Source organism: Aspergillus pseudotamarii (genome assembly GCF_009193445.1).
Source record: "Aspergillus pseudotamarii strain CBS 117625 unplaced genomic scaffold BDV38scaffold_103, whole genome shotgun sequence".
In the NCBI taxonomy this organism is placed as follows: Eukaryota; Fungi; Ascomycota; class Eurotiomycetes; order Eurotiales; family Aspergillaceae; genus Aspergillus; species Aspergillus pseudotamarii.
The window spans coordinates 28,809-45,384 of NW_022475117.1; the positions used below are offsets into that span (position 1 = coordinate 28,809).

The 16,576-nt window shown below is 50.0% G+C and overlaps 8 protein-coding genes across 8 annotated transcripts; 5 read left to right on the forward strand and 3 right to left on the reverse strand.

Annotated features, from left to right (window-relative positions):
• Positions 1-415: 415 nt before the first annotated feature.
• Positions 416-3,731, forward strand: sey1 (dynamin-like GTPase SEY1). The gene is made up of 4 exons (XM_032051542.1): positions 416-823; positions 973-1,407; positions 1,464-3,208; positions 3,262-3,731. Exons 1-4 carry the CDS (start codon positions 723-725, stop codon positions 3,558-3,560), a joined length of 2,580 nt encoding a protein of 859 aa, XP_031907688.1. The 5' UTR covers positions 416-722; the 3' UTR covers positions 3,561-3,731.
• A 4-nt stretch (positions 3,732-3,735) lies between these two features.
• BDV38DRAFT_14677 (uncharacterized protein) lies at positions 3,736-5,196 on the forward strand. Its single transcript, XM_032051550.1, has 2 exons — positions 3,736-4,121; positions 4,219-5,196. Exons 1-2 carry the CDS (start codon positions 3,911-3,913, stop codon positions 4,989-4,991), a joined length of 984 nt encoding a protein of 327 aa, XP_031907689.1. The 5' UTR covers positions 3,736-3,910; the 3' UTR covers positions 4,992-5,196.
• Positions 5,197-5,400: 204 nt separating this feature from the next.
• Positions 5,401-6,579, forward strand: BDV38DRAFT_288500 (acyl-CoA thioesterase; the record flags this gene model as incomplete). The annotated part of the gene is made up of 2 exons (XM_032061046.1): positions 5,401-5,535; positions 5,686-6,579. The coding sequence occupies 2 exons, from the start codon at positions 5,401-5,403 to the stop codon at positions 6,577-6,579; spliced, it is 1,029 nt and encodes a 342-aa protein (XP_031907690.1).
• Positions 6,580-6,943: 364 nt separating this feature from the next.
• On the reverse strand, positions 6,944-7,332 carry BDV38DRAFT_288501 (uncharacterized protein; the record flags this gene model as incomplete). Its single annotated transcript, XM_032061047.1, has 3 exons — positions 6,944-6,981; positions 7,050-7,197; positions 7,258-7,332. 3 exons carry the CDS (start codon positions 7,330-7,332, stop codon positions 6,944-6,946), a joined length of 261 nt encoding a protein of 86 aa, XP_031907691.1.
• Positions 7,333-8,052: 720 nt separating this feature from the next.
• Positions 8,053-8,622, reverse strand: BDV38DRAFT_275781 (EthD domain-containing protein; the record flags this gene model as incomplete). Its single annotated transcript, XM_032058085.1, has 3 exons — positions 8,053-8,122; positions 8,192-8,382; positions 8,467-8,622. The coding sequence occupies 3 exons, from the start codon at positions 8,620-8,622 to the stop codon at positions 8,053-8,055; spliced, it is 417 nt and encodes a 138-aa protein (XP_031907692.1).
• A 1,251-nt stretch (positions 8,623-9,873) lies between these two features.
• Positions 9,874-12,351, reverse strand: BDV38DRAFT_289999 (transketolase family protein; the record flags this gene model as incomplete). Its single annotated transcript, XM_032061381.1, has 5 exons — positions 9,874-10,791; positions 10,860-11,377; positions 11,436-11,918; positions 11,983-12,092; positions 12,158-12,351. 5 exons carry the CDS (start codon positions 12,349-12,351, stop codon positions 9,874-9,876), a joined length of 2,223 nt encoding a protein of 740 aa, XP_031907693.1.
• A 675-nt stretch (positions 12,352-13,026) lies between these two features.
• BDV38DRAFT_290000 (uncharacterized protein) lies at positions 13,027-13,918 on the forward strand (the record flags this gene model as incomplete). Its single annotated transcript, XM_032061382.1, has 1 exon — positions 13,027-13,918. A coding segment is annotated over one exon (892 nt), but the record flags the coding sequence as incomplete, so codon positions are not given.
• Positions 13,919-14,538: 620 nt separating this feature from the next.
• On the forward strand, positions 14,539-16,354 carry BDV38DRAFT_290002 (major facilitator superfamily domain-containing protein; the record flags this gene model as incomplete). The annotated part of the gene is made up of 5 exons (XM_032061383.1): positions 14,539-14,833; positions 14,899-15,015; positions 15,086-15,644; positions 15,726-16,136; positions 16,214-16,354. Exons 1-5 carry the CDS (start codon positions 14,649-14,651, stop codon positions 16,352-16,354), a joined length of 1,413 nt encoding a protein of 470 aa, XP_031907695.1. The 5' UTR covers positions 14,539-14,648.
• Positions 16,355-16,576: the final 222 nt, after the last annotated feature.

The following is a 16,576-nucleotide window of genomic DNA, read 5'->3' on the forward strand; positions in this document are numbered from 1 at the left end:
CAATAGCGGTCTTAATGTAGACTGAGGCCGGACATGTGTTCTAAGATTAACATATGGCAAGGTTGTGCTGAGGTGGCTGGAAAGTGCATCGTACCTTTTGTTTGGTTTATTTTATTGTATTTTATTTTTACTTTTTCTTTTCTTTTTTTTTTTTTTTTTTTTTTTTTTTTTTTTTTTTTTTTTTTTTTTTTTTTCCCAGCTCTCCTTAATCGAGGTGTACTCCGTAAATAGGAGTGGGCCGTTGTTTTGGGTACTTCGTATGCAAAGGGGACTGTCGTGTGTTCCACATGATAGATGGATCGATCGTCACTAAACCAGAAGCAGCAGCGCCTAGGCACGCGGTGGATTCGGTGGTGTGGCCTGGCCGCTCAGGCGTCAAGGGTACTCCGGACGACCAACCGACAACCTCCCTATCCACAAGACCCAGCCGACCCTCGGGCGTTGTCTCACAGGACCGTCTTAAGTCTTGTGATTCTCCTTACTTCTAAGTGATCTACTTTTATCTCATACTACATGTACTTAGTTGACGCTTTGCACCCGTCTCATACGGCATCCCTCCCAACACTCGCCACCCTCTCCACACCCTGACGTTGTCCTTCCCACTTGCCCCCCCAAGTGCGACATCACCCGCAAAGCAAACACGGCGTTTATTATTTTAGAGCAACCCAATTCTCGCAACCACAGTCGGTGGAATTTACCTACACCAGACGGTGCAATTGACCATGGCCACGAACGGTCATTTCGCCTCCATTGGCAATTCTGCCAGTGATACTACAGCATATGAGCATGGGGTACAAGTAATAGATGAGAACAAGGAATTCAAGTATGTTTTCTCCTGTCTTCGGGGCAATTCATCTATGCCTCAGTCATAACTTTTCGTACACATACACATACACGTTGCGCCATGATGCGCCTCGTCACGGACTGTGTATGAATGACGAACATAGCTTCGAAAGCTAATGGTTATCGTAGCCCGAATCTGTCGCAGTACCTGAGCCTTGAAGATGTTACCCCCTCCGGCTTCAATTACCACCTTATTTCCGTCTTCGGATCGCAGTCGACGGGTAAATCTACGCTCCTCAATCACCTTTTCGGCACGCATTTCTCCGTCATGTCAGAGTTGGAGAGACGGCAGACGACAAAGGGAATTTGGCTGTCAAAAAATAAAAATGAGAGCTCCTCTATGGCTAGCAACATCTTAGTTATGGATGTGGAAGGTACAGACGGTCGTGAGCGAGGTGAAGACCAGGACTTTGAACGCAAGAGTGCCCTTTTCGCACTGGCGACCAGTGAGGTTCTTATTGTGAATATCTGGGAACACCAGGTCGGATTGTACCAGGGTGCGAATATGGGGCTCCTAAAGACTGTCTTCGAAGTCAACTTACAGTTGTTCCTTAAGGATAAAAAGTACAAATCCCCCAGCGCAGTCTCCGGATCCCTCTTATGCTAACCTTAATCGCCAGTACCACTCACCGATCGCTTTTGTTCTTCGTCATTCGTGACTATTCAGGAATGACACCGCTCCAGAATTTGCAGAAGACCTTAATGGAAGATATGGCTCGTCTCTGGGATTCCATATCTAAGCCTGCTGGCCTGGAGAGCTCGAACGTACACGATTACTTTGACTTCCAGTTCTACGGTCTGCCGCACAAGGGCTACCAGCCGGAGAAGTTTGTGGAAGAGACACAGAAGCTCAGTCTTCGTTTCCGCGACGGCCAGAGGGACCCTAGCCTAGATGCACGGAAAGGCGAGTTCTCAGATGGGGGTGTTTTCCTTCCGGAGTATCACCGACGTATCCCTGCGGATGGTTTTTCGAGATACGCCGAAGGCATCTGGGACCAAATCGTCAACAACAAGGACCTAGATCTGCCCACACAACAAGAGTTGCTTGCACAGTTTAGGTGTGACGAGATTTTGAGGGAAGTGATGGTTGCCTTCGATGAGGCTATCATCCCCTTCGAAGATAAACAGTCGCAAGCCGCTCGCCTTGGAGAACCGGAAATTCTTGGAGGTCTAGGAGCGGCGATGCGATCGTCGCGCACCAAGGCTATCAAGGCTTTTGAGACTGAGGCTAGTCGGTACCACAAAGGCGTCTACCAGCGCAAAAGGGCAGAGCTTGAAAGCAAAGCCGATACCCGTTTGAAGGCCCTTTTCCAGGGTCAGCTTAATGCGGCGCACAAATCGGGAATCAGTGATTTCAGCGAGGCGGTGTCGGCCGCTGTGAAGTCCGGCCAGAAGAAGGGCACCGGCTACGATTTCGCAGAGATTGTCAATGAAGAGGCTAAGAAGGCCGTGGACAAGTTTGAGGAAGTTGCCCGTGCCACCGTGGTGGAGGGTACTTCTTGGAGTGACTATAAGCAAGAGCTCGCCTTGTATGAAAAGGAGCTTGCGGAAGTCAGTGCGCGCCTAAGAAGGGACGAGATGAGACGTCTTGCCGGCCGGGTGGAACGATGGGTTCAGTCTCGACTGGGAGAATCTGTTGGACTTGAGTTTAACGCACTCGGCTCTGGACGAGCTGGTGGTGGCGCACCGGAGAAGGGAGATCAACCAACGGAAAAGAAATTCTGGGATCGCGTGTGGAATGTGTTTGTCGAGACAGTCCTGGATGCCGAGAGGCGATTCACAGACCGCGCTAGCAGTTTCGACGCCAGCTTGGAGGAAGTGGACGTCGGACTCTGGAGACTGCGGAGGAAGTCCTGGGGCGTTCTGCGCGCTAAGATTGATGAAGAGATGATCGAAGGCAATCTGCTGTTGAAGCTGCGCGAAAACTTTGAGGATAAATTCCGCTACGATGATGCTGGTGTTCCTCGGATCTGGCGCCCGACCGATGATATCGAAGGGATATACACTCGTGCTCGCGAATCAACCCTGACTCTCATCCCTCTTCTTTCCAAGTTCCGGCTAGATGAGACGTCTGCCCCGCCCCCTCTGGACCGTTGGATCGGACACACGCCTAGCTCCGCGACTCCCGCTGACGAGGAAGACCTGGCTCCCATTGGCGGGGTGGACGAAGAAGAAGGCAAGAGCTTGGAAGAAGAAATGACTATTGTCAGTGATGCCAAGCGCCAAGAGCTCACCGTTCGCTTCAAGAAGGCCGCGGATGGAGTATATGTTGAGGCTAAACGGAGCGCCATTGGAGGCATGACCCAAGTGCCCTTGTACTTCTACGGCCTCCTTATCGCACTTGGATGGAATGAAATCGTTGCTGGTGAGTATTACTTGAGTTGTTTTACTTCCGTTGAAGACTAACTGGATTAACAGTGCTCCGCAACCCGGCCTACTTCTTCCTCCTGTTTGTCTGTGCTGTTGGTGCGTACATCACCTACCAGCTTAACCTATGGGGCCCCATCATAAAAATGACAGAGGCTGCCTCGAACCAAGCAGTAGCAGAGGGCAAGAAGCGGCTACGTGAATTCCTCGAGTCGTCCGACACAGGGCGACAGGCCATCGCAATGTCAACTCCGGGAGGCTCTGGACGTGGGGGTGAGGAGCATGAAATGTCTCGTCTCGATAAGCAGGGTAAAGCTGCAGCTGCCGATCAAGATGCGGATGACTTGTGAGCTGGATACAGCTGTATTCTTATTTCCTTTCCTGTTTTCTGTATCTTTCATTGTTTGAATACACACCATATTGTAGAAATTACACAGTCAACTCTTAAAATCAGGAGTCTGCAAATAACTGAGATGGGTTCTTTTTAACCGAGATCCCCTCTTCCATGAGCAGGATTGCATGCATACTGTATCCGAAAGTCTTTGCTTGTCTAACTTATCGTTCTCGGACATGGTCCGAACAGTTTAATTTCCCCACTTCTGCAATGCTATAAATCCAAGAGGGGTACTTTCATGCTTCCGCCAGAGCTGTTGACTTTTAGATCGATCCCCCTCAGCCAACCATTCCCTTCATCAGCACCATGACAACCGGAATCGATGATTTGCCCGAGAAATATGACGATCTCCCCAACAAGAGACAATACTGGCCGGCAGCCGCTGGATCCCCGGAAGAGGGACTAGGCATGCTTCGCATCCTAACCCCGGAGATTGTCGCGGACGCCGCGCGCACACAGATTCAAACCGGGCTGAGAGTTTGTTTAAACTGGGACTTGGAACAGTTGGATACACCAGGTAGGGGAGCCGCTGGCATCTGCCATGGGGAGTCTTTTGCTGTGGCTGCGATAAGGTTCCATAGTTTGTCGGGGACGGTCCATTAATTAGTGTGTAGGATTCCGCCGAAAGCCCTTCGAACATCGCATCAAATGGGTGGCTCCCGGTATTGCGTTCGACGATGAGTATCATTTCAACCCCCAGCAATCATCCCAGTGGGATGGACTCCGACACCATAGTGCACCTGCCCCGACGCCCGAGGATCAAGCTCGCCGCGTATTCTACGGTGGTACTACAGCAGAAGAAATTCAGGACTCGAACTCATCGCGTATCGGTATTGGGTACTGGGCTAAGAAGGGAATCGCCGGTCGGGGCGTCTTGATTGACTACTTATCCTGGGCCGAGAAGAAGGGCATTGCCGTCAATGGACTCAGCCAGCATGTGGTCCCTCTGGACGACGTATTAGCCATCGCACGCGAATGTAACATCGAGTTCCAACGAGGAGACATCTTCTTTCTCCGCGTGGGCCTCACAAAGACCTGGTACTCCATGAGCGACGCTCAGAAGCAGGAATACAGCCAGCAAACGGTGCCCAAGCATGCGGGACTTGAGCAGAGTGAGAATGTACTCCGGTTTATGTGGGATAACCACTTTGCAGCGGTGGCATCCGATGCGGTTAGTTTCGAGGTCTTCCCGCCCCTCAACCCCGAGTTTGATCTGCATCATCATATGCTTGCCGGTTGGGGATTGCCGATCGGCGAGATGTTCGACCTGGAGGAGTTGGCGGAGACATGCAAGCAACTGGGGCGCTGGACGTTCTTTATTTCCAGTAGCCCACTGAATTGTGCCAATGGCGTTTCGAGCCCGCCTAATTGTATGGCCATCTTTTAGGTTATAGGCCGTTTTCCTCGCAATTTATGACTGCTTATGACGGTTCATGATGCGCATTCTTGCGACATTAGATAAGCCATACTTCGGTCCGTGCACGTGATATATGCCTCGGTTTCATTTTCCCAACGTTTCAACAGGCTGACTCGGATTGCTGCCGTAGCTGAAATGTGTAGTCTTGGAGATTTCAGTCCTTTAATAATCCGCGTGGTGACTCGTTACACGATTTGGTCTTGATTTCGTCGCGGTGACATTTGTACAACTGCCAACGGGGTGAATCTTCAGCCTTATCGAGATCTCCTCCACATCCTTGCACTCCTTTTTTACTATACATCCACTCGGGTTCCCGGGATCAACATATACAACGAAATTACAGACAACGAACAAGCAGAAAAATAAGCTCTACCCCAACATGGGTCTCCCCCTGTCCCTCCACGCGGATACAATCCATGACCTCCTCCCAAGAGTCTCATCAATCATGACCTGGAAAACCCTAGCACTAGTTCTGGCAGTGATCAATGTGAAAAACCTCCCACTAGTCTGGCACGTAAGTATATGCATTCCAAACCATTGAACATAATTACACCAAAACCCCACCCCTAGTAAAAGAAAAAACCCCCCATAAAACCTCCTCGAACCAAAAAAAATTAAAAATCAAATAAATAAATAAACCCCAAACTAACCCCCCCGGCCACAGTTCCGCATCCTCCACCACCTCTGGTGGAACATCCGGCGCAAGCCCGGAGATCCCCATTTCCCACGGGGCAAAGCACTCGTCACACATACGGGCAAGCCGACACACCCAGTGTTTGTGCCATACGCCATTACATCACGCACACCTATTCTAGAAACAGACTACAATTTCCACAAGTCCAACAGCACATATTTCTCCGACCTGGACATCTCGCGGACGGCGCTCGTCACGCGACTCTACACGCCGGGGCTCCGAGTCGTGAGCCAGGAGCTCGATGTTGAGCTCGGCGATGCTGCGCGGCGGGAGGGGAAGAAGCCGCCGGCGCACAAGAACATGTATGTTGCGCTTGGGTCGGTGTTTTGTTCTTTCAAGAGGGAGATTAAGCCCTTTGAGCTTTATGAGATTGAGACCAAGGTGATTGCGTGGGATCAGAAGTGGATGTATGTTTTGAGTTTCTTTCTTCGACCTGCAAAGGCCGGGGGGAAGAGGTTGCTTTTCGCTACGGCGGTTAGCAAGTATGTTGTTAAGAAGGGACGGCTTACGGTTCCCCCGGAGAGAGTGCTCAGGGCTAGTGGGTTTTTGCCAGAGCGTCCGGACGGGGATGTGTTGGTGGCTCCAGATAGTTCGGTCGAGGGGTCGGGGGTTGGGACGCCCGCTGGGGAAGGCATTACGGCTACGGCTGGGGTTGATGGGGCATTGGTGAGAGAGGTTTTGAAGGTTAGTGAGGGCGATATTCCTGAGAAGAAATTGGAGGAGGAGAAGAAGGCGAATGCAGAGTCGTGGAATGTGAGTGAATGGACGTGGGAGATGATTGAAGAGGAGAGACGACGGGGGTTGGAGGTGGTGGAGGGTTATATCAATATGGATGCGAAGCTACATGATGAATGGGAGCAGTGATAAAGTTAATTGTCTTGAAGTCATGTTTCATGTTCTCTTCTTCTCGGACTTTTTTTTTTTTTTTTTTTTTTTTTTTTTTTTTTTTTTTTTTTTTTTTTTTTTTTTTTTTTTTTTTTTTTTTTTTTTCTTTTTTTTTTTTTTTTTTTTTTTTCCTTTTTTTTTTTTTTTTTTTTTTGACAATGTTGTTGTTAAGTTGTGTACAAATGACTTGCGTATCGATTAGAATGGATGTAAAACGCAGACAATTCAATGTGTAAACTATAATTAGATGGTCCGTCATCTTAGCCTTTTATCATCGTGATAGCATACATCTATCTCCAACCACACATCCTTTCCAAGTCCATTAAGCCACCCCTCCCAACGCTCAAGCACCACAGGCAGCATCCAGGAGTATCCGCGCAACTACCGAAACAATTAGCCCAAAGTCAAGCATTCGAAGCGCTTTTACGTGAAAGATATGTGAAACCTACTGAATTGATCCTCCTCCGAGCATTCCCCACTCTCTCCATAATCCCCACGCATACACTGTGTCATTTCAATGTGGAATTGCTCATCCTCACAGAGACATTTAAGGTCCCATTCATCAGGGCAAGCTTGTTGTTTCCTAAAGCACACGTCCTGAGCCTTTTCGTCAGTATACAAAAATCATGACCAGGAGGCACGAGACAAGCAACGTACGACACACGGCGGGACTTGCTGGGCCACGACGGCGGCCACAAGGGCTGTAAGAGAGACGGCGAGAGAAAACTTCATTTGGGTAGTAATGCTTGTCCTCTCCTGCAGTCCTCGAGTTACGGGATGTGAAGCTGATTCTTAGAATCCGAGAACCTGAGCTTTTCTTATCTTTTATAGTCTAGTATAGATATCCTTGGGGGACATGTTTACTCCTGACTATATGCCATGTCAGCTGCCAGGGACGTGCCCTCCTAGCGCCTTAGGATACCCAATATGCATCGATAAGGAGACAGCTATAGCATGGCTTTGTGGGGTCATTGGAATGTAGCTGCAATAGTAGAGGCCAAAAGCGCAATTCAAGGCTGCACAGATACTATGTATAGGTCGCTGTGTGATACCTGTCACAATTATCAGGGGTCTGCTGCCGCGGTGGTTGCTGCCAGGACCTGTTTTTGCCTACATAGTGTCCCTGGTCTGGGATGTCTGGTCACTTTTATTATTATTATTATTATTATTATTTTTTCTTTCAATAAGGGGCTATTTGGGGTTGGGGGGTTGGATCTGCAAGGGATGTTTGTTCTATTGGTTTTCTTCTTCTTTTCTTTTCTTTCTTTTTTGGATCTTCAGATATCACTAGGGTACGGGTTGAGGGAGGATCCACGGTGGTGGGGTATTGTATTGGGCTTAAATTGATTATATCTCGTAGAATTAATCAAGATGAAATAAAAACCCGAATTATTTGATGAACAGCTTAAAACTCATAACGCCATAGAACCATAGACTCAACTCCCATCTCCTTCAGTTCTTCCGCCGGCCCTGTGGGTCTCTCCCCCCATTCAAGAAGCTGGTCATGTATCCAATGCAGACGCTATTCCGTGTAAGCTAAAGCTAGTGGTGATGCAGAGGAAAAGAAAATGGTAAAATAAAGAGAACATACCCCGAGCGAGTCGTATCCGCAAAGGTCTCATGGTCAGGCATGACATTTTTAATGAACTCCGGATCTTCCCAGACCTTCTTGAAATCCTCGACGTCTTTCATTACAAACTGAACGATATAGTCATGATCAGAGAGCTTCTTCGACATCTGCAGGTATTCGGCATGTGGACGGGCGGCATTGAAGTTATCGATCTTGCAATATCACCCAGTTAGTACGTATGCAATGCATTGCATCTTTCACAAAAAAAGCCACAGGGTAAATGCCCCAAAACTAACCACATTGTATTCCAGGATCCCATATTTCTCCAAGAAAGGCGAGGCCTTCGGTGCATGTACTTTGCAAAGGTGATGGTGGAGCTCTTCCTCCGTCAACCCGGGTTTGCGGTAGCCGTTGATAGTGATGACGATCAAACGCTGATTAGTCTCCGACATGGCTGGCGGCTGGTCCAAGCAACAGTCTGCACAAACGAGTGATTGGTAATATGTTTAACGGTCGAACTACCCAAGAATGCCTGGATCGTGTCGGGGGGAGTTTGGGCCTTTTTATTTATGAGTTTTGAGTACGTGGTAACTTTCATCCGCCTTCCCCCCCCCCCCCCCCCCCCCCCCCTTGCGTCACAAATGCCCACCCATGATCTGGAATCTTTTTTGAACGGTCTAAGAATTCCCTTGTGTTTCGGTTCCGGGGTTGCATTTCATAGACGGTTCTTGGGGATTCTTGGACATATTGGGTAGGATAAGTCGGTTGGAGAAAGCCACGAGAGATTTATGGTTGCATCGGAGCGCCGCTTTCGGAAATAGGGTGCGAAGTAACCAGCCACTTCTCTCTTCCATCGGTCAGCGATGGTGGATGCTTTTTTGGCTCGGTGAACAGTAATCGGCGAAGTCGAAGCAAATTTGGATGCATAGTTACTTGTGTGTGCTGGTGGTGTCCTTCATAATTTAGATAGGTTGTGTCGAGTCGTAGTGACGATGTGGCAATCCGTTGCATGGACCTGTTGCTTGCGATGGATTTAATTTATACTTCGTGGTGCCATGTTTCGGTTCACTTCAGTTCTTTCCCTTCCATTCCCATCATTAGTAGGATTTGTATTTCAAAAGCTTGTTTTTCTTATCGTTTGGTGTTGCACGTCCATGGCATGAATGAATGTAGACAGCCCGAGAGAAATGGTTCGTTGTGAACAGCCGCATTAGGAGATGTACATGCATTATGACATTCATTAGGGCTCCGGCCGAGAATGTTGGTCCGAAGTCAGTAACAAGGCGAGTGACCGCCTGAAATATAGATAGCTTCAAATGTCCGCTTCCTGTAGCAGCCGTATTAACTAGAGATAGAGTGACTACTTATAGGTGGTCAAACACGTTAACAGATTCGACTACCAAACTGGCAGTTTTCACAGATCCACGAGAATCATGGAGCTCTTGAGGCTATAAAATTTAAATTAAGTTGGACGAAATTTCAAAGAAATATAGAGTTATCTACTAGAGAAATTTCATTTAGTATGCTTGAATATTCCAGTCACTACAGCGTCGCCGAGTTTGCGACTGTTACATACTGTACGAAGACCACTGTGCCGGTCAGTGCAAGGCACTAGAGTTTGTAAAGACTTGTAATCCATTCTAGGTGTGTCATTATATACATTCATAAGAGACGCGCATCATTCGTATGTCCTGTACCCTCTTCTAATGCTCCAAACCAATCCGCAGGCCACCGTTGAAATCCCTAAAGTCACCCCTTAGGACCCCAATACCGTCACGCCTGACTTCCTCCACCAGGTCCTTGACCTTAGGTGTGATGCTCTCCGGCGCAAATCCATAGTGCTCGTAGATCTCCTTGGAAGGAAGACTCTTTCCAAAGCTGTTCATCGACACCGAAGCATCCGCATAGCGCTCCCATCCGTAAGACGGGTACGCCTCGATCACGACAGAGGGCTTTCCAGCGCGCGGCTTCAAAACCGAATGCTTGTACTCTCGCGACTGCTGCTCGAAAAGCCTAATGCAAGGGAAGGAAACAACCCGGGATTTAATACCATGCTCCTTGAGAAGCAATTCCCGAGTCTGCATCGCGAATCCCATCTCAGACCCGACTCCGATCAAAGTCACATCGAAGTCGTCGTCCTCGGCCTCGACGAAGACGTACGCACCCTTGAGGGTGCCCTCACGCGAGGAGTATTGGGGGTACTGGGTCAGGCCTTGCCGGGAGAGGGAGATAATTGTAGGTGTCTCAGTGGCCTGGATGGCGGCGATGTAGGCGCCGGCCACTTCTTCAGCGTCGCAGGGACGGATGTAGAGCACGTTGGGCATGGCGCGGTAGAGGGCAGCCACGGCGACGGGTTGATGCGTAGGTCCGTTCTCGCCAACACCGATGCTGTCGTGAGTGGCGATGTGGATCTGCTGGAGGCCTTGAAGTGCGGCCATGCGCACAGCGGCGGCGGCGTACAAATGGAAGACAAAGTAAGTGGCTGTCATGGGGATGAAGGTGCCTTTGTTGAAGGCAGCGAGGCCGTTGGAGATGGCGCACATGGCGTGCTCGCGGATACCGTAGTGAATGTATCGACCGCTGTAGTTTCCGTTCAGACCGCATGCTGTTTGGAGTTCAGGCTAGTTTTTCTATGTTAATACTCCTGCTTTGTAGCTGAAAAAGGGAAGACTAGACACTGTATACTCACAGATTGGAAGTCGACCTTGTTTTTGTATGCGACATTGCATGAGGGAGTCAGGTCGGCTGTGCCGACCAAGAATGAATTGATATTCTGTCCCAGGGCGTTGGTCACGACGCCGGCGGACTTTCGTGAGGCCGTGGATGCAGTAGGCTGCTCTTCCTTGCGAGGAATGCATTTGGTCCAGTCTCCAGGCAACTTTCCCGCGACACGGAACTCGAATTCAGCCGCCAGCACGGGGTTTTCCTCATGATACTTGACGAGAGCCGCTTGCCAGGCCGCCTCGTGCGCCTCACCCCGGCTAGGAATGTCACTGAAGAAATCGTAGACGTCCTGAGGAATGTGGAAGTGCTCTTCCGGATTGAGGCCAAACGACCTCTTAAGCCTGGCCACTTCATTGACTCCGAGGGCAGCTCCATGTACGTCGGCGGTGCCGGCTATGGCGGATCCGAAGCCAATTGTGGTGCGAATGTTGATGAAGGTGGGCTTGTCGCTTGTTCGAGCGGCAACAAGGGCATTCACGACGGCTGATTTGTGCGTTAGTAGAGCTGATATCACTAAGCTAAAGGATCTTCCGAGACCTACCGGCAACGTCCGAGTCTCCATTGTACACGTCTACCACGTTGTAGCCCGTAGCCCGCATCTTAGTGTTAATATCTTCGGTGTTGGCAACGTCCGCAGTTCCGTCACACGTAACCGAGTTGTTGTCGAATATAACACAGAGATTGTTTAGCCTCCAGTGACCAGCGAGGGAGAGTGCCTCGAGACCAACACCTTCCTGAAGGCAAGCGTCACCGACCATGCACCATGTCATATTACTCACCACGTCATGGCCGGGCTTGTTGTATGTAGCGGCAAGGTTTTTAGTGGCCATGGCAAGGCCAACAGCATTGGCGAGGCCCTGGCCGAGGGGCCCAGTGGTGACCTCTATGCCCTCGTTCTCGATTTCGGGGTGGCCAGGGCAGACCGAGTCAAGCTTTGTTGAATGGTAGGACTTGAGCTGCTCGAGTGTCATGCTCTTGACACCAACAAGGTGCAGGAAAAGGTACTGCCACAGGCAGGCATGGCCTATCCTCATTTTAGTTAAGGCACATATCGCTACGGACAACTAGAGTGGGTGCAGGGGACATACCATTCGAAAGAACAAAGCGATCCCGGTTGAAGTAGTTGCAATTCTTTGGGGAGTATTTCATGACATACTTCCACAGGGCAATGCCAATGGCAGCCATGCCCATGGGAGATCTGTGACAAGGTCTAGTTAGCGCACGCTGCGAAGACTGGAAACCCTGAAGAGGGTGTCGACTTACCCAGCGTGGCCTTCACCATATTGCTGGCAGATATCAGCGATGACGGCTCTGAAGACATTCATCACTCGCTGATGCTTCTCTGGGCTTTCTAGTTGGAGATCGCCAGCAGTAGAAGCCCCATTGCGGATGGCTGAGGCTGTCTTGACCGGCGGAATTCCGGTAGGCTCCTCGAGGAGCTCCAGCGTAGGTGCCATGGTGTAAAGGTCAAGGCTGACTGTGAGACTGGAGATAGTTGTTGAAGAATAGTGCTTGGTGATACCAAGTTGCAACTAGATAGCTGAAGAAGTCGAGGGGACTGCCAATTTTTATATTCAAGACATGATGATTCCCACATCGATCGCCTGTACTAGGATCGATGCATTGCACTGATACTGGATCGTGGCTGTTCGAGATCGAGGCGAAGTCATGAACGACCTAAACCTGGTAGTGTCAAATCGCCAATAGCAGAAAATCAAGTCTGTAGAGACTCTGAGAGTCAGTCTATACAGTCTACACAATACTGCTATTTTGCTGTGAAGTGGTCATGGTGGTCGGGGAGAATCCCTCGCATCGAGGCCCTGGCCTTCGCATCGAGAGCCCACCCGCGCCTTTGGTTCGTCAATTGCATTCTTCTCGCAGCGCGAAAAAAGAGACCTGGGGTAGTAGTTCTCGATGATGCGCGCAAGGCATCTTTGGACTGTCCCATTCGTCAATGGAACCGCGCGTCTCCGGTCTATTGAAACACTTCTGCATGCATTTAGGCGGCATCGGAGTCGTCCGGCGGGATAGAAGACCATGGTGGACTTAAAAAGGAACCCTCCCAGCCCAAGATCTTCAACTCAATCCTTTAAGCCTCCCTAACTCTTGCACCACATAGACAGATCTTCAATAATGCCTCCAGAAATGCTCGACACCGCCACTAGCAGTGGCAACGGCAGCAACGCCGTAACACCAGCCCAAACGACCTCCAATACGGCACCCACCTTCCTTGACACCCAGCCAGGTCCAGACCACGACTGGAGAATCACGTTGAAGAACAAGGTCATTGCTATCACGGGTGCCAATAGGGGCATCGGCCTAGCCCTCGCAGAGGTCTGTTTAGCCAACGAGGCTGCAGCCGTTTTCAGCCTGGACGTGTTCGAACCCGGTGAGGAGTTCGCCGCCCTGCAGAAGGCCAACCCGAAGCGCCTATCCTACGTCCACTGCGATGTCACCTCGGAGGAGAGCGTCACCTCCGCGATCGACGCCGTTATCACCGCACGAGGTGCCATCCACGGCTTCATCGCAAACGCCGACATGACAAAGCACCAGCCCGCCTTCGACTTCACCCGCGCCCAGCTAGACCAACTGTTCAACCTCAACGTCTTTGGAGCCTACTTCTGCGCTACCGCCGTTGCCCGCCGGTTCATTGAGCTGGGAATCAAGGGTTCCATCGTGTTCACTGCTTCCATGACATCCTATCGCCCCAACCGCGCGGCGCCCTCGGCTCCCTATGGAGCTACCAAGGGTGCCGTCCGGAACATGACACATACGCTGGCCATGGAGTGGGCCAAGCATGGTATCCGCGTCAACTCAATCTCACCTGGTTTTATAAAGACTGCTATGACCTACTTTGTGGATCAAGCGCCGGACTGGGACCTCAAGATGCAATACTATGGCGGCATGCCGAGATTAGCCGACCCCAAGGAGCTCGGCGGAGCTTATGTGTACTTGCTCTCTGATGGTGCGTCGTACACGACTGGGATTGATATTCCGATTGCTGGTATTGTGGGAGCGTGGTAAGGGACTGGATTTATGATAACGATGAAAGATATTCACGGATAACGCGTATAAGGTGATTTAGAGTTCCACTGAAATAGTACTGATATTCTTTCTGTATTGATATTGAACGAACCTGCTACGTACTATTTACCATAATCCTAACCTTGTCTAAAAGCTATATTCGATCTCGTACATTTCGTAGTATTTCCTTTGAATTTTGGGATGAATAAAGGGTTCCCATTTCCCATAAATCCGTGCCCGTTTTTAGTCCCATCTAAGCCCCAACGAGACGTTTCCCATCCCAACGGTCAGCCTAGCAGTGAAGAGTAGGTGAAGTCGAAAGCGGGAGATAGAAGTCGAGTCGTCGGTTTGACGTCCTGGAAACTTCGGTTGTTGAGGACGGTAAATAATTCGTCATATCAGAACTTGTTCTGAGAGGTATGATTGGCGCTGATGAGAGCCTCCACATGGGCCTCGATACGATACCCTTCACGCGGTAATCGTATAAGGTTGCCCAGACTGTGGAGAGCGGGAAGTGGCGCCTATGAAGTTGTGGGGGTGGATAAAGTCAATCCGGAACATGGCCGGTGGACTGATGAGCTAAAAGTCGAAGGTGACTTTTAGTCCAAAAGCCCTAGCCTTGTATATCTGGGGTAGGAGGTGAAACATAAACACCCCGTAAGAAGGTTGATGTCCGAATGACCTCTTTATTCCTTTCTTCATTAACCCTCAGCCCTTCCAACAAGCCATCATGGACCTATCCGACGTTGAGGGCAACATGAAGGACGTCTCCTCTCATGAGATTGAGAATGTGAACACTGCTGAGGCAGTCTCGTTCACCCCGGAGGAGGAGAAGGCGTTGGTGAGGAAGATTGACCTCACCCTCCTGCCCACCATCTGGATCATGTACCTCCTGTCCTACCTTGATAGAACCAAGTAAGTGGGAGCATCTTAAGTAGAGACTGGATACCCTGTTAGGGGCTAACGGGCGTTGTGTACAGTATCGGAAATGCAAAGATCTCTGGTATGGAGGTAGATCTCGACTTGACGTCCAACCAATACTCGATTGCCCTGGTAGTCTTCTTCATCGGATACGTGATCTTCGAGGTGCCTAGCAAGTACGACCATCCCATCATTGGTCCTCAGTACTCAACCTCATATCATCAACGCTAACTGCGCTTTCTACAGCCTTGTCCTGGGCCGATCCCGGCCATCTATTTTCCTTCCGTCAATCATGATTCTCTGGGGCGCATTGACTTGTGTGATGGCTGTTGTCAAAAGTTTCACCCACCTGGTAGTCCTTAGAGTTATCCTCGGATGTGTCGAGGCCGGCTTTGCCCCCGGTGTGCTACTTATCCTGTCATCATGGTACAAACAAACGGAACAGTCAAAGAGATTCGGTGTGTTCATCTCAGCAGCCGTTCTCTCTGGTGCCTTTGGTGGTCTGATCGCTGCCGGAATCGTCGATGGCCTTGAAGGCGTCCATGGTATTCGTGGTTGGCGATGGCTATTTATTATTGAAGGCGCCGCCACTGTCGGTTTCGCTATTATATCCCTCTTCATCCTTCCCGACTTCCCGGCCACGTCGCGACATTACTCCGAGCGCGAGAAACAGGTCGCCGTGGCACGCCTAGCCACTGAAAATGTCACCGCTACCACTGAGGATACCGAACATCTGAGCCCCTTGGAAGCTTGTAAAGTGGCATGCCAAAACTGGCGCACCTGGGCCTTCATAATTGGATACATGGTTCGTCGCTTTCCATTCCCCCAACTCTCATGACGCTCATCTTCAACCTCCAATTACTAACCACACCATCCTCCTCCACAGGTCATCGTCGGTTCAAGCACCCTAACCTACTTCTACCCAACCCTCGTCGAAGGACTTTTCGGAAATGCATCCACCAAGAAAGTCAACCTACTAACCGTCCCAATCTACGGCGTAGCATTCATCGCCACCGGCATCACCTCCTACTACAGCGACAAAGTCCCCACCTGGCGCGGGCTAATCATTGCCGGCTGGCTAACTATCTCCCTAATGTGCTCAGTGATTGTCTGCGCTCTATACAACTTCACAGCCCGATATATCCTCCTAGTTATCATGGCCGCCGGCCTCTGGGCTACAAATGGAGGTACACTAGCCTATGCCTCCTCTGCCTTTGCAGGGATGCACCCACAAGCCCGAGGTGTTGCATTAGCTATGGTGAACGCACTGGGTAATCTGGCACAGATCTATGGATCGGTATGTAATTTGATATTCTCACTGAACTTGTTGTGTACCTGTTTTGGGGCGCAAGGCTGACCAGGATTTTGTGATAGTATTTGTTCCCGGAGGATGATAGTCCGAAGTATATTATGGGGTTTTCGGTTATTTCAGCCATGTTGGCGGTGGGTGTGGTTGTGTTTTTGTTCTTGCATATTTGGTTTCGGCGTCGTTTGAGGGAGGGGATCATTCAGTGATGGATGACGTTCTGCTGTGTTGGATGTCGGATCTTGAATGTTTGAATGGAGGTAGTGATTGTGAATATATGTGAATCATTTATGTAGCGACAGTGAGAATTTATAGGATTGAGAGAAAAATTGACTCTAAAGGCAGATGTGGAAGATGATAGTTAAGGGGCCACAAATAGGTGTAGGAGGGTCTCTACTATGCCTGCATAGCTAGACGTTCAATACTTAGGT

Excerpts from the sequence above, each read along its gene's own strand:
- BDV38DRAFT_14677 (XM_032051550.1), top strand. The coding sequence starts at position 3,911 with ATGACAACCGGAATCGATGATTTGCCCGAGAAATATGACGATCTCCCC. Across the intron at positions 4,122-4,218 it reads GGAACAGTTGGATACACCAG|GATTCCGCCGAAAGCCCTTC; the intron begins GTAGGGGAGCCG and ends ATTAGTGTGTAG.
- sey1 (XM_032051542.1), top strand. The coding sequence starts at position 723 with ATGGCCACGAACGGTCATTTCGCCTCCATTGGCAATTCTGCCAGTGAT. Across the intron at positions 1,408-1,463 it reads TTGTTCCTTAAGGATAAAAA|TACCACTCACCGATCGCTTT; the intron begins GTACAAATCCCC and ends CTTAATCGCCAG. Across the intron at positions 3,209-3,261 it reads ATGGAATGAAATCGTTGCTG|TGCTCCGCAACCCGGCCTAC; the intron begins GTGAGTATTACT and ends CTGGATTAACAG.